This window comes from Monopterus albus, unplaced genomic scaffold, assembly GCF_001952655.1.
Source record: "Monopterus albus unplaced genomic scaffold, M_albus_1.0 scaffold85.1, whole genome shotgun sequence".
Taxonomy (NCBI): domain Eukaryota; kingdom Metazoa; phylum Chordata; class Actinopteri; order Synbranchiformes; family Synbranchidae; genus Monopterus; species Monopterus albus.
In genome coordinates, this window is record NW_018127965.1 from 592,911 (window position 1) to 594,541 (window position 1,631).

The 1,631-nt window shown below is 37.9% G+C and overlaps 1 protein-coding gene across 3 annotated transcripts in view; it reads left to right on the top strand.

Annotated features, from left to right (window-relative positions):
* The window catches only part of mylk5 (myosin, light chain kinase 5), a 10,386-nt gene extending 9,030 nt beyond the window's left edge, over positions 1 to 1,356 (top strand). For all 3 annotated transcript variants that reach the window (XM_020607431.1, XM_020607429.1, XM_020607430.1), the window contains exons 16-18: positions 33 to 120; positions 269 to 409; positions 691 to 1,356. In XM_020607431.1, coding sequence (XP_020463087.1) covers positions 33 to 120; positions 269 to 409; positions 691 to 896 — 435 coding nt within the window. In that variant the 3' untranslated portion in view covers positions 897 to 1,356. The remainder of the gene's footprint in view (positions 1 to 32; positions 121 to 268; positions 410 to 690) is intronic.
* Positions 1,357 to 1,631: the final 275 nt, after the last annotated feature.

Here is a 1,631-nt window from a genome sequence, read left to right on the forward strand (position 1 = left end):
GGTTCAATTCTGTCTTCCATTTTCTTTCATAGAGAGCAGGTAAGGCCATGCAGGCCCTGAATAGGATGGCTTTACGTTCCAAAAGTGAAAGCTCTGGATCTCCTACAAACACTGGAGAAAGTAAGACACTCAGATTCTTTAGTCTTCCAATTTTCAGAACCGTTTTAGTTTCCTGGTCTAAGTTGGCTATATATATATATATATAAGGGGTCCTGGGATTTCTCCCCTCTTTAATCAGCTTCTTCCTTTCTTCTCCTCTTGGTCCTAGACTCACCCCTAAGCCCAGAGGCAAAGCATGCCCTGCAGTCTCTGGAGTGCAAGATGCAGGAGCCTCCCCAGTTTACTCAGAGCCTGGAGGACCAGACTGTACACCAGGGATCCAGTGCCCGTCTCGCTTGTCATCTCACAGGTATACTTCATATTCTGGGACCTTCTTTCAAGAGCTCAAGCAGTACCCGTTTCTCTGTAATATTTTGGTATGTTTTGCTGCATGGCAGTGACTTGAGACTTTGTTTTTACTTTCAAATACCAGGTATTCAAGTCTGACGTTTTTATCTAATAAAAACTAAACAAACTGCCACACCTTGCACATTTCATTATTATATTCTATTATCAGGCTTATTATTTTGAAACAGCTTTGAAAAGATACTGTCTCTGCCTCTTTACTCCTGTCATCATCTGTTTTGGCAGGATACCCTGACCCAGAGGTGGTGTGGCTGTGTGGAGAAGAACCTGTTGTAGAGTCATCCACAGTGCAGATAGAGTATGAGGAAGATGGCCGCTGTACCCTCGTCCTCACCAAAGTTGGTCCTAAGGACACCAATGTTTACACTTGCAGAGCCACCAATGACCATGGGGAGACATCCTGCTCTGCCAAACTCACTGTTCAACAGTAGACTGAATGCATGATAGAGATGGAGAGAATACTGTATATTAATGCCCTTGAGTGCCTTGAACTCTTCAGTTGTACAGTGCATTTTTGTTTTAATACAACCTGTGTATCCTGTATTGTGGGGGGAGAGTATAATACAAGTTAAGAACAGATGATTTTTGTTAAAGCTACAAGCAGACAATATACTGTATAAGGGGTTTTTTTTTATTCGTGGGACTAACAATGTTATACCATGTCTTAATAATAACATAATTTTTAAGATTCCCTTTAATATGAATAAATTGATATCCTTTTTTTAAATGCAACATGCCTGAAGTTATGCTGTTTGAATCATGTAGTGAATGAATTTTTGAGTAAAACAAACCAAAATGTCTGACTTGAAAAAGCCATTAACACCTGACATGTTCAAAAACTACTGAAAGTTAACAGCAAGTAAGCAATTAAAGACTAACTTTTTTGTAACATAAAAGTGTTTAGACCACAACATTCAATTCCTAAATGTATAACAATGTACAAAAATTGAGGGGTGTCAAACTTTAAGATCACTTAGGAAACTGGTACCTTAAACAAATAGACTATCATACTGTATTTTTTTAACAATAGTGACAATAAAAACATGAACAACTTTTTGATTAACTTTTATTGGAGTATGAAAAACAAATACATTTAAGTTGTTACAGTGACTAGTGTCAAATGATAAGATGGCAATAGTCTGTTTTTTCTTAATCACCAAATCCCA